At 38.4% G+C, this 12,722-nt stretch overlaps 1 protein-coding gene across 4 annotated transcripts in view; it reads left to right on the top strand.

Annotated features, from left to right (window-relative positions):
- Positions 1–12,722, top strand: part of LOC135475948 (uncharacterized) — a 94,125-nt gene that overhangs the window by 33,752 nt on the left and 47,651 nt on the right. For all 4 annotated transcript variants that reach the window (XM_064755946.1, XM_064755931.1, XM_064755939.1 and 1 more), the window contains exons 19-23: positions 1,060–1,142; positions 2,449–2,547; positions 6,079–6,183; positions 9,841–9,946; positions 11,218–12,232. In XM_064755946.1, the coding sequence (XP_064612016.1) occupies positions 1,060–1,142; positions 2,449–2,547; positions 6,079–6,183; positions 9,841–9,946; positions 11,218–12,232 (1,408 nt within the window). The remainder of the gene's footprint in view (positions 1–1,059; positions 1,143–2,448; positions 2,548–6,078; positions 6,184–9,840; positions 9,947–11,217; positions 12,233–12,722) is intronic.

The following is a 12,722-nucleotide window of genomic DNA, read 5'->3' as shown; positions in this document are numbered from 1 at the left end:
CAATAAACGTCCCGCTTTAGGACTGGCCTGCTACAAATAAACATGATGATGGTTAAAGTTAATTTAAATCTTAGGGCAAAAATGAGTCTTCACTTCAAATTGAGTTGACGCACATATTAAATGTTACATGCAGTTGGAACGCTTCATGGGTGTACATCTACTGGACCCTTGATTTTGTGTCTTCATTGATTGTACATAATTGAATTGAATTGAATGTATAGCTGTACATACTGCCAGAAATTTCATTTGCCATATGTCTTGAAAATACAGTTTGATCAACAATGAGGACAAGATGAGTGGAAGAATACCATTAACATCCTGTCCATATATTACATTTGCTGTAATTTAAAGATAGCATTTGGAAATCATTAATACATCAGTCTTGCCAAGGCTTTCAATTATGTGCCACTGAACTTGCGGTTAATTTGGAACTTGAGAAGCTCCTGTTGCTTTCCTTGCTGAGAGCCGGTTTTATATTCTAATGATGTAAATTGTGATGAAGGTGCCTGATTGTTCAGCCACTTTGGCTTAGCCTTGTCAGATCTGGTCAGCCTCACATTGTAGACATCATGCCAATAGTTACAGTTGCCCTGCCCGGCACTAAAGCGTACTATTGATGGATCTGTCGGGCAGCTACCCCACTGATACCCCACTGATCTATTGATCTACTCAACTCCCTCAAATCTGCTATAGAAATCCAAGTCAACAAATTAACACATCTTCCCCTCCAGCAATAATCATTGATAACCGATATTCCATGTACATTGTATAAGCAAATGCATGTAAATCAGTTGCATGTATATGCAGGCTATATTGCTCATGAAGCAACTGTCAACAGAATTAACTTCAATATGGGCATACCTTGCTGGTAACATTAGTACCCTGTAACTTACATAAGTTTTGAACACTCTTCAGACCTTTTTAGATGAAGGGCTTACACATGCGCTAGATGTACATGTAAAATTATTTCTGCTGTGTGCAGTCATTTCAACGCTTTACAAGCTCATTACCTGCACACTTCAGGAACTTTCTGTGAGAAAATGTGGTTTGTTGTTACAGTGAAGGCTTTAGAGCTTAAAGAGGAAGTTCAGAATTCACTTGGCATTCTCTCCAAAGAGACACAGAGGTGTAAACATCTGGAGGTAAGAAATGTATTCCTTAAACTTAAATTCACCAAGATGTCTTAAAAAACAGATAGATGTATGTATCATAGGAGGAGAAAATATAATAAACCAAAATCAGACGAAAGACTGTCAAAACTTATTTGTAAATGTGGTGTTATGTATAATATATAATTTTTTTTTTTTTTTTAAGGAGAAAAGGGTATTTGAAAATAATTTTGTATGGCGGGTATTTGGGACCACCTTTTGGTACTTATTGACATGGCATAATAATGTTCTTAATAAGGATGTGATGCATGTCTAATAAATTAATTTGAATGTAAATTTGTTGTTTTTGTACAGACATAGGCATTCAGTCTGAATTGTGATCATGTTTATGAATGTATTAAAAATATAAATATGATCAAAATCCAGGCTGTACACATATGTTAGCTGAAAATTGTAGTGCAAATATATTTATTAAACATGTGTTACATTATTATTTATAACATAATTACAGAAAGACTATGTACCAACAGGTGGTCACAAATACCCACCATACAATAAATAATTCGAAATGTCTTTTCCTCCATAAAGAAAAATCGAAAAAAAATATTAAAAACCACATATACATCTAACATTATGTAATTTCTATGTTTTCTCAACCTTTAACAATGTTAGCCTCAAATACCCAAGGGACAAATTAGGTTGACACATTCTCCATCAGTTCTACGAGAAACAATTTTTCTGGCCTATTTTGCATAAGGAATCAATATGCATGTAAATGATTTTGATAAATAAAAAAGCATCCTTACATTGGTAAACATGTATAGTTATCACTTTGGATGGTCATGTAAACAAGTGAGATTTTGAAACATGCCTAAATTTTTCTCATATTTAGTGTAATTACATATAAAAGTTGACTGTGGGATTTTGTGCTGGAACAATATATGATGGTTAAGCTTTTGTGTAAATGTCTCTTATAATGAGAATATACAAAGTATAATGTTTTTCTGTAAAATTAAAAAAAGATTTGTGATCATGCATAAATTGTTGGTTAATTTCTTTTCTATATAGTGTAAAAGCAAAAGAATTCTAGTACCGGCGGCACGTGAATTGAAGAGCATTAACTGTTACAGTGAACTTGCCTGCAGAGATTCTTGTTATGCAGCCACTTCCTGCTTTCACAGTTTTCTGTGCTATATGGCATTGTCAGAGCCTCAGAAACTGTTTCTGTTCTTTTAAAAGTTTAATCTGTGTCGTGCATGTACATTACTTATATATACATATATGCATGTGTTGGAGTGGACGAAGCTTGTACATGGATACTGTATACTTTTTCCTTCAGGAAAGTCTGGCCCAGTCTCAGCATGGTCATCAAGTGGATTTACAGGAAATCTGGAGGGTTGTGCAGAAGGAAGTGGAGCGAGACCAGCGCAATGAACAGGTCAGGGACAGTTTACATACATCTTCATAAGCCCATGTTAAGGTAAGCAGCAGACAGCATGTAAAGATTCGCAGAATTGGTGGCATATGTGTGATATTTGGTTGCATACTCTCATTGTTCATAGTGGGTTATAGACCAGGGGGATATTCCTGGTGGGTTTACGGGCCAGTGGAATAACTGATCATGGTGGGCTGCATATCAGAGGGATAATTGGTCAGTGGGTTACAGGTCCGGGGGATAATTGATCATGATTGGCTACAGGTCGGGGATAATTGATCATGGTGGACTACAGGTCAGAGGGATAATTGATTATGTTTGGTTACAGGCCTGGGGGATAATTGATCATGGTGGGCTACAGGTCAGAGGGATGATTGATTACAGTTAGTTTATAGGCCTGGGGAATAATTGATCATGGGTTTTAGGTTTGGGGATAATTATACATAATTGCAGACATGCTGGGGGCTTCAGTGGTCAGGTGGTTAGAGTGCTAATGCAGCACAGTGAGCTGTGTGTTCAAATCCAGCTTATTCTGGCTTCCTCTCTGTACATGTTAAGATCTGTCAGCAACCTGCAGATGGTCATGGGTTTCCGCCATCATAGACATGAAATATTCTTGGACGGCGAAAAGGTTAAATAATTTTAATCTGAATAAGCATATTCAGACATGCAGTGGGTTTTAGGTCTGGAGATTCATGACAGGTTACAGGCCAAGGGGGATAATTGAGGTGGGTTATACCGACAGATATTTGTAGAGGCGTTGTGGAGAAGTGGTGGATATCCAAGGTGGGTTACAGGTTCAGTAGATAGCTTACTGTTAATATGATCTGGTCTGTACAGGCTATGGGCTGGTAGCTTCCAGGTCGGGTGATATTCATAGTGGGCTACATACCAGGGTGGGTTACAGGCCACAGTGTTTTACAGGTGGTTTTCTTGTCCTAACAATGTTGCCTTTTCATGGTGGATTAGGAGTATGTGTGTTTTTTAACTAGCAGCAATGCTCATGGGGTGGACTGCAAAAACATTTTCTAATTTTTGCTTTAATAAGTGAACATTACTGTTAATTATGCATAATGTAAATTTTGTGATTGGGATTTCACATGCTTAGGTAAAATGATGTGCTTGTCATATTTGTAAACATACCTGCCCAAGCCTAAAATTTACCTGTTGTATAGTGAATGATGAAGTCAAACCGTGTGCTCATGTCAGTGTTGTCAGCACTTACATACATTTACTGTACATCAACCTCTCAGTTTGTTTGGGTGTGAGCTCTTAACTGTAGTCCACAAGTGTAGGAGTGTACAAACATGCTGGGCCTAAACCTGTTCCATTTAATTGGTGGCCTATTACATCTAGTTAAACAGCACACTATAAGACCTTGGCCTCCAGAACTTTGCCTTTCCGCGTCTACATGCATGTTCACTTCTACGTTAAGATTCAGGTTATAGCTCCTCTAATTTGTCAACGTATTCCTACATGAAATAAAAACCTGTTTAGATTAAATATTGGCATCTTAAACTATACTTCGAAGGCTAAAATACATTTGCTGTTATTATTTGACAAAAAAGAAAGGTAATTTTGTGACTTACGGTTTTGAAAATCACCCTTAGTGCGCCTTGTTAAAGCTTGTAAAAAAGCTTGAAGAAATACAGCGTGTAAATGTCAACAGATATGGTTAACAGTGTAGGTGGTAAGAGTACATACAGTCATTTAAACCTGTATTGTTTAGATTAAGACAAATCATTAAAAAAGTTCTTTGTTGGGGGCAACCCAAGCCAACCCAATGAGGAAAGAGAGGGATGATAGGGATTTTTAAAATTATTTTTGGTTAATCTGGCTAATGAAAGAAATGGAGTCTTTGAAGAAATTAACATTCAGAGAAAAATGAAAAATTAATATTCCATCAAAGGCCCTATGAAAATATTAGAGTAGGGAATTGCTTTGGAGGGTTGGTCGGGCTACCTGCCAACAAGCATATTTCTATTGATGCTCTTACTACTAACTGTGAATTGGTCTTCATGGAGCAGTGCTTTCGGCTGGCTTTGCTCAAGTGTAGACTTTGTATAATTGTCTGTATGTGTTCACCTGACAGTCCAATTACACACAGTGTGATGTATGCTGACAGTGTCAGGCATGTTAAAGACACTGGGGAGGTATTCAGTTTGCCTTGACATTGTATAGAAATCCCTGTGTTTAGTGGATTTATTTGACCAAGATATCCATGCAGTATATGTATGTTTCATCTGCTAGAGAATTTCTTTTATATTTTAATATACTGTATTTTTATTAACACCTCATCGCACATAAAATTTTAATTTACACCTATCTATCATAGGGTGTGCTTGTGTGAACAGTATTTTTTTTAAAATTTAATATTTTAGCCCATCCATATTTGGCATACACATTTTTATCACCATTTCTTTTTCTCTGTTAAGCTTGATCTGGCTTTCCAAAGGAGTAGACATTTTTTGTTAAAATGTTAATTATAATGTGATATAATATATAGAACTGTGTAGTTTCTATTTCATATATATACAATGCATATACTGTGATCTATGATGTATTTATGCTTTTTTTTAATCATTAGTTGAGCCAAATGAATTCTTTATAATTACACTCCCATTTACAACAGTTTGAGGTAGAAATGGTTCAGAAAGCATGGTCAACTCCTATTGAGAATGGAGTGGAGTTCAGACTACATCTATCTTTTTCCACTGTTCTGTCCTGACATCTCTAATGCTGTTGACACCTTATATGTGCAGGCTGAAAATTGGCTTAAGGACAGAGAAGAAAGTGTTGGTTTATAGCCCAGGGAAGTAATTGCCTATACACCAGCACATTAGCTCAGCCCTGGCATGGAAAGTGGAGGAAATAGCAGTGGCCAAAACCTGGTTAAGTGATTGGCAGTATTGGAATCCTGTCTGGCTGGCTCTTTCTCTGTGGCCCCGTACAGGCCTACAGGCCATACAATGTACACTTCCTGGGACTGTGATGTATTTATGAGGGTATTTCCTTAAAATATGAGCGACCAAGAGACAGGCTAAACCTTGTTAAGCCTTAAGAGGATGCTCAGCCTCTTGGACGGGGTAGGGAATATGATTTGGGTTTGCTGTTTGGTGTGGGGGGAGAAGTAAGGTGTATTATACAAGCTAGCATGGAGAGCAGGTCATCCATCATATCAAACTGCAGTCAGCAGAGATGTGAACTACTTAGAAGGGCACATCTCTGCTGTAATCAATCACAGCCGATGTCATAGGAATTAAATAATACATTCTGACTAGAATGCTGGCTTATATGCATGTTTTCTCTTATTTTACCTTTTTTTTCTTTTGCAAAGGGCAGCTCTGCAAGCTCTGTAATCAGTCAGATCTCCTCAGTCTGAGGGATTGAATAATACCTTCTGACTAGAATTTTGGCATATGCATGTTTTTGTTTTATTACACCCGTCTTTTTTTAAAAACTGGTACAGTGCTGTTGCGTGCTTGTATTAAAACAGCAGAAGACGTTCCTGTATTGATTTGGTCTTTATTACAGGAAGAGCTGTATAGGTCCACGGATTGCCTGAAAGGACAGGTGGCCCGGGAAATCGAGACCCTCAAGAGTCAACTCTACAAGACACAGGCTGCTTTTACCGCCCTAGTAAGTGCTTTTCTACTTCCTCATCTGATTGTATTTGGCCGACACTACTCTAATGATGAGTAGGAACTTATCTGCAGGTAAATTCAACTGGGTCAGCTTTGAAAAATGACAGCCTGTATACATGTACAGATGCTTGGCCATTTATATAAACATGCAACTTTCTTGGCCACTTGTTTGGTAGCTAGAAGAGATGAAGAGTAGCTATGTTCAATCTTGCAACCATTGCATGGCCCAGAGCAATATATAAGCATCATGCCTTCATTTTTTTAGCTCACCTGTACAAAGTAGGGGCATATAGCTTATATCTGAAGTTCCCCAGGCATCAGTGTTTAATAACAGGGAAACCAGTGTTAAACAAAATGTTAGGAGTTGTATAAAAGTACTGCATACTTTCTGAACTGCGGGTTTGTACATGTGTGGAACACAATAAGATGGTTGGGATGTTCCACTGTTGATTCGCTGTGTATGTATTAAATACTGTAAGTTACAAAATTCATGACTTGGTGTATGGTGTATTATAATAGAATGAGTGTAAATATTACATGTAGGAGTGGTATCCCAAAAATTCTGCATGTAATGAACTGATTTTTTGTATGCAGGTAATGCGCAGTAACATGAGGTGGATGTTCCATCGTTGATCTGCTATATGCATATTAATTACCTTAGGTTACAAAATTCACAACTTATTGTCTTAAGCAAAATATTAGTGGTGGTATCTTGAAGAAGTATGCAGCGTGTATTGAGCTGAAGTTTTTCATGAATATAAATCACAATGATACTGCACCAGCTGTGTGCATATTAGTTATCATAAATTACCAAATTCATAACTTCAGTACTTTATTGAGCTGACGGTTTGCATTCATGTGTCTCCTACAGGCTAGCTCTTTGATAGCCTTTGATAACCTATGCCATCTCCTGTAATGTTGGCAAATGTATGTCTTTCCTTAGAAGATTAGGTCTCGGGCCTCTTGCTTTCATTTTTGAACTTTTTTCATTGGTTTACGTGTTTCAGCATACGTATTTTGTTGGAGCTCTGAAATTGGTCGAGTCAACCAATATCTTTAGTACTAATTTTTTTTAGCTCCCCTGTATAAAATGCAGCATGAGCTTATGACCTACCTCAAGCATTGGTGTTGATGTCTGAATTTAATAACAGTAAAAGCAAGTGATAGGGTAATTATACTATACTGATCTAATCTTTCCTTTTAAACAAACAGAAAAGGGAATGTTCACAGATCATTTGCATAAATACATATTATTATGCTGAATCAGCATGGAATGTCCATTCTCCTGGTCAGCTTGTTAAGCTTTAAGGTAAATATTAGTGGTACATGTCAATGTCCTGTCTCTGTTGTGTATACATGGAATCATTGTTCAGCTAGTTAATGTTAATAGCGTTGTCTGAAAAAAGGTTGCATATATTGAACTCAAATTTGAATTGTATTTGAGTTTGAACTCAAGGCTTCAGTACATGTATATGTTAAGGGTGGTATCTAAAAATGTACTACATGTATTCAGAACCGACCCTGATTGCTCCAGTGGTAGAGCGTCTGCTTCGCGGGCGGGTCAATCCTGGGTGGGTCACATCTGAGACCTCCAAGGAGGAAGTTGTAGCTTCCTCACTAGGTGTTCTGCATTAAAGGGAAGTTCAGTGACTGATTGACCCGTATCGGTATAATGGCTCAGATGGGGCATCTAACTCGTCTTCGGTAAGTCGTCTCGGTGAAGCAGCACTAGATAAAAGAGTAGTGGAAATCCGTCCTGCAAGAAGGAGGCACCTTACATTCACTCTAAGGACCCGTTGTCATATGACTGAAAACTTGTTAAGTACGACGTTAAACCCCAAGCACTGGCTCACACATGTGTTCAGCTGATAAGTTTCACATTACTGTGTCCTCTATATAAGCAAGCTGTGTGGTAGCCTGTGCTACCAAATTTTTATTCAAGCACTACAGGTACATGTTATGCTAAACCAAGGTATTACCGGTCTGAAAGTTGAATTTTATGTAGGTTCTTAAACCAGGTTCATGTGATATGTATGTGATATGGAGAGGTCAGTAGATACATGTAAACAAGTCCTCATGAGGCTTAATAACAAAGTAGCGTAATTGCATCCCCCAGTTTTGCCCGAGGGGTTAATAATCCAAATGACTTGCCGCTAACAACTAAGCTTGTATTCTTTATCTAATGAGATAAAAATAAGTTAATGTTTATTTTCAGATCTGTGGTTTCTTCATGCCTTACATCTTTAAGGTCCAGCATGTTGGAATATTTTTTTTCTGGATATGCCCTGCAAGAACGTGTAACCTTTGGTGGAATATTATTCTAGAAATAAAAATGTTGTTGCGTCCTATTTAATAATTTAGCAGATATTATGATTTTGAGTATTAACTTGGATGTCTGTAATACACAGATAAATTAAGGATGTTTTTTTGACATATGGTGATATTTGTTTTTTTTTTTTTTTAGTCATTTGATTTGTGTTTCATGCCATACTCAAGAATATTTCACAATAGCGGCTAACATTTTGGTACGAGGAAACCAGGCAGAACCTGGAGGGAACCCACGACCATCAGCAGGTTGCTTGCACACTGAATCACCTGGGCCTGCGACAAGTGATGATATGTGTGTATGTAGTCAGAACAAAATCATTTGAATCATTTCAACTTAAGTTTGAGTGAACTTAAGGAGTACCCATTAACCCTACAAGTTTTCTGATCAGAATAAATGCTGAATTTTTTATGAACTTTTGTTAGGGGCCTCTATGGCTCAGTTGGTTAGTGCGCTAGCGCAGCGCAATGACCCAGGAGTCTCTCACCAATGCAGTCGCTGTGAGTTCAAGTCCAGCTCATGCTGGCTTCCTCTCCGGCCGTAAGTGGGAGGGTCTGCTAGCAATGTGCGGATGGTCGTGGGTTTCCCCTGGGCTCTGCCCGGTTTCCACCCACCATAATGCTGGCCGCCGTCATATAAGTGAAATATTCTTGAGTATGGCGTAAAACACCAATGAAATGAATAAATAAATAAATGAACTTTTGTTAAGTAGGGGATAAGGAATATAGGAATAAGATTAGAGTTACTTATGTTTAAAAAGAGACAATGACAGCCTCAGCCATCATATTAACATGTTCTATAGCCATGTATAGTCATAAGTGCATGATTTTACAGAAAAGTCTTATTGCCCTTGGTCATGGCCATGTGGTTAAGTGCTAGAGGCGTCGGTTCAATCCTGACCATGGACAGGGAATTCATTTCTTTCCCGTCACTGTTCATTGGGCTGTGATGACAATAAGCAGTCATGTGGATGTGTGAGAAGCCTAACATTTGTTGAAGACAATTTAGGTGCCACCAGTGCAGTGTGAATGTCACAAAGGAGAATGTTTACAACTTAACATATATGGGTGGTTTACCCGAGCTCCCAAATTTTTTCAAACTGTAAAACTGACCGCCATTGTAGAGCATGTAGTTAAACAACAATCAAATAAATAAACAAAATACTCTTGGCCAGAGAGGATATGTCCAGTCATTAACCAAGATTTTGTGTTTATAATTCCTTCCTTGTTTATATGACTGTGTTTGTTTCTAATGGAGGGGGAAGTAGTAATCATAATGACAATTCACTGGAGGCTTTCTTAGCTTTAGGATCTCTTGATGTTGCAGAAACACAAGACCAAGCAGCTCCAAGCCCCTGTAGGAAAATGTGAGTTGCGGATTAGCCACCCTACTCATCAGTATGAAGACCCAGGCCCAAGCTCTCCCCTTGTTGGTAAGCCAGCTGTTACACCAGGCAGCAGTGTTTTATATTAAGCTGAGTGAATAACTTACCAAAGGTCATTGGTATCCCCCCCACTCGAGTTTTCCCATCCATAATACTGACCATCAGGTAAGGTCAACATGGACCGTTTAGTTTCTCAGACTGGATTTAAAGTTCAAAGATAATTTTTATAAATGGATAGTTTCATTTACCTCAGGACATCCGTAACTGAAGACAGTAATGTTCTGCTTGATATCAGATGAAGAATTTTTTGGGTTTTTTTGCCTGACTGAAAGGGAAAAGTGTTTTTCCATCTGCTTCATTCCAGAAATTGATGCTCAGGCTCTGAGGATCTAACAGCGTAATTAAAAAATTTAAATGCATGGGTAGAACTGTCCTAGCATTCATTATCAGAGGAAGAAATGTGTTCTGAATCAGCTGTATCTTGACCTCAAGCCATTATTCAGAACAACCTGATGGGTTAAAAGAAGAAAGAGAAAAACTGAAGAAAAACGTTATCTTGTATCTGCGCTGTTGTGATGCAGATGATAACATTCAGCATTTATGCTTTCGGCCTGAAGTAATATCTTTAATGAATTTAATGGTTTATTTGTAAATGTCAGTGTTCTTTAAAATAATGCTTTACCTTTGTGTACTGGGACCTAGTCCATCTATGGAAACTACAAATCCAAGGAAGGTTTTAATTTGATTTAAAAAAAAAAATTGTCTCTCATTTCAGCTACAACTAAACAGCTCTATGAGACAGTTCTTCTTTTTGTCGTACTGTTTGTCAGTTTTCTGATCTGTTGGCCTATCTATTGTTTTGACGTCCTTTCTGTTAAAAAGGACTTCCTATATTTTTACAAGGTCATCTAGTAGTGTACGGTGACATGAACAGCTCATTTGGGGATTTCACCGTGATTTCAACTTTGCCCTTTTTCTTTATATTTTCTTTTTTTTTTTTCCTATCTATCTGCTCAGGCTCGTTCGTAAGCCAGTTGTCTTTCCCTGGACAGATTCAGACATTCTTTATTCAAAACTTGTGACAAATGATTCGTAACACCACCATTTTATGTGACTGAGTAGAATATTTCAAAAGCCATGGAAGAATAAATTTGTAAAAGTTTATTTCAAATGATGAAAAGTTCCTGAGAGAAAAACTTTGATGTCCACAGCCAGATTTCACATCCATGCATATATCACTTCCTGATAATATAGAGGCACTACCTGTAACACCCATGAAGTTGTCAGTTGTGAAATGCAAATTTATCCATGTGTTTCAGATGCCCTGACGATCGAGTTCTTTGATGGTCACCAGCTAAGCCGCAGGAACAGTCGTAAATCCCACACGTTTGCTACTGTAGAGGAAGCCTTGTATGGCCAAGGTAACCTGTCTGCGCCAAGTAGGAGTCGAGATTTAGCCATTTCCTGTCCGTCTCTGTCCAGTCAAAATGAGTTAGTGACCAGCAGCACCCAGACAGAAGAGGTGAGGGTATCCTCGCACACGAATCTTAACACGTCTAACAGCTCCAGTACCAGTGGAGTCCTTGACTTGGATGTCAGCTCTGGCAGCTTGCGTAGCCTGGACGGACGCATTCGCAGGAAAAACTTTCTGCGAAGTTTACAGAGGTTTGACAGTGAGAGTCAGACCTCACAAAGCCTGGAGAGTAACACGGATACAGACATTTCTATTCCACGACAGAGAAGTCCAAGCTTTCTGGCAGCCATAGAAAGTGGTAAATCTGATCCGAAGCCTTCTAGTGAATTGGGACTTAAGCGAACCAACAGCTTTACTACTGCCATAGAAAACCACGCAAATGGACCAATATTTCCAAGGAGTCGAAGCTCAAGTTTCCAAGCTGCCATTGAAAGTGGACAGCGCACTCCAACAGAGGATCTGGTTGAAATGGATTTTGTTTCAACGAGCCCCGAAGTGACTCCTGAAAATCCCAATTTCCCCGACTACGTCCTCAACCAGTGGGGAAATGTGACAACATATAACAACAACAACAACAATAAACAGACTGAACAGAGGACTGTGTCTTTTGTGTCCTCCATATATATTCCCGATGATAACTTAAATGCAGAGTACAACGAAATTCCATCTCATCCTCAACATGGCTCCAGGCAGGACTGCCCTCAGTATAATAACAGCAGTAGGACAAGTACAAATCTTAAGTATGTCACCGACCAAAACTCCAACTCTCCATGTTTTACGGGTAAAACCTCAGCTGCTGTGGAAGCAGATCTACTTGGGAAAACAACGAATGCCGTCTCGCAGCAAACTGAGGAAAGAAGGTAATCAATATTTTGTGTGTACATTGGACCACAATTTTCCCTGCCAACTGAGAGAAAAATCCACTCAGGAACACAATTCACAAGATCAGTCTAATCTTTTCTAATTAGTTCTCTATATTCTATATATCACCCCATGTTAAGTTTACCAGATTGGCTCTACCATGCCATAAAGTGACTACGTCATATCACGAAGGGACATCGCTTTGTTGTCGTAACTTGATATCGCGAAATGTGCGCATTAAAATCCCATTTTTTTTCCCAACCTGGAACCCATCAGAGATGATGGCACATACAAAAAGCAGAAAATGTATGGCTGTATTGTTAGAAATTTCATCAGAATTCATCCTTTTGACCAATTCAGCAATACTAAGTAAGCAAATTACTGAGATAAGATATGTTTTACGGTGGAAATTTTTAATTTTATTTTACGGGTACATACTTCATCTCCTGTGAGATTACCTGTAATTCCCCATAAAATCACGGTATATTT

Source organism: Liolophura sinensis, chromosome 1 (genome assembly GCF_032854445.1).
Source record: "Liolophura sinensis isolate JHLJ2023 chromosome 1, CUHK_Ljap_v2, whole genome shotgun sequence".
Classification (NCBI taxonomy): domain Eukaryota; kingdom Metazoa; phylum Mollusca; class Polyplacophora; order Chitonida; family Chitonidae; genus Liolophura; species Liolophura sinensis.
Note: the sequence above shows the minus strand (reverse complement) of the source record. Positions and strands in the feature narration are given on the sequence as shown.